This window comes from Frankliniella occidentalis, unplaced genomic scaffold (assembly GCF_000697945.3).
Source record: "Frankliniella occidentalis isolate FOCC.00 unplaced genomic scaffold, Focc_3.1 Scaffold553, whole genome shotgun sequence".
NCBI classification, from domain to species: Eukaryota; Metazoa; Arthropoda; class Insecta; order Thysanoptera; family Thripidae; genus Frankliniella; species Frankliniella occidentalis.
Genome location: NW_026267669.1, coordinates 46,615 through 47,331, shown reverse-complemented (window position 1 = coordinate 47,331; position 717 = coordinate 46,615). Strand labels below are relative to the sequence as shown.

Below are 717 nucleotides of genomic sequence, written 5' to 3'. Positions count from 1 at the left end.
TGCCAACATATTGCTGAGAATTGTGTGCGATGGGGGCCTTTATGGGCAATCAATACTTTCTCCTTCGAATCTGGGAACAAGGACCTCAAAGGTCTAATTCATGCGCAGCATGGAGTTCCTCACCAAATTCACCGTGCTCTCTCTTATAGACAGGCCTCTTCTATATTAAAGATAAATTGTGGTAGTCATAAAACGGAGGCATATAAAGGTAACATTGCTTCTAAGGTCAATAAAATGACAAGATACAATCCTCTGGATGAATGTGCTTTGATTGGAACTTCACAACGCTTTGCACCGAGTGAGGAAGAAAAGTATGTCCTTGAACATTGCGAGTTTAATATTGATGTATCCAACTGCATGTCATTTAAGAAAATTGTTCTGGGAAAATGTGTCTATGTTACTTCTGATTTAGCACGCAATACAAAATTCAATAATGAATGTGCCATAACAAATGACAACAAAATAATTATTTTAAAAAAATTTATTTTAGATAAATCTACTGATAAAGTTTATGTTCTATATAATGAAGTGTCCACTGAACCATTTTTGAGAATGCCACAGGGAGTAAGAATAGCTCCCCATGACCATTGTATGAGAGTTGTAACATTGATGGGAAGAAGGCTCAGTTTAATTTCTGTTACAAAGCTTAAAAGTGTGTGTGCTGTCACAAACTTGAATGATAAAGTATATGTTTCTGAATTTCCAAATGTTTTTAAT

At 35.3% G+C, this 717-nt stretch overlaps 1 protein-coding gene across 1 annotated transcript in view; it reads right to left on the bottom strand.

Moving 5' to 3' along the window:
* Positions 1–85: 85 nt before the first annotated feature.
* Positions 86–717, bottom strand: part of LOC127751546 (uncharacterized) — a 2,985-nt gene continuing 2,353 nt past the window's right edge. Inside the window, exon 7 of the mRNA XM_052275254.1 lies at positions 86–160. Coding sequence (XP_052131214.1) covers positions 86–160 — 75 coding nt within the window. The remainder of the gene's footprint in view (positions 161–717) is intronic.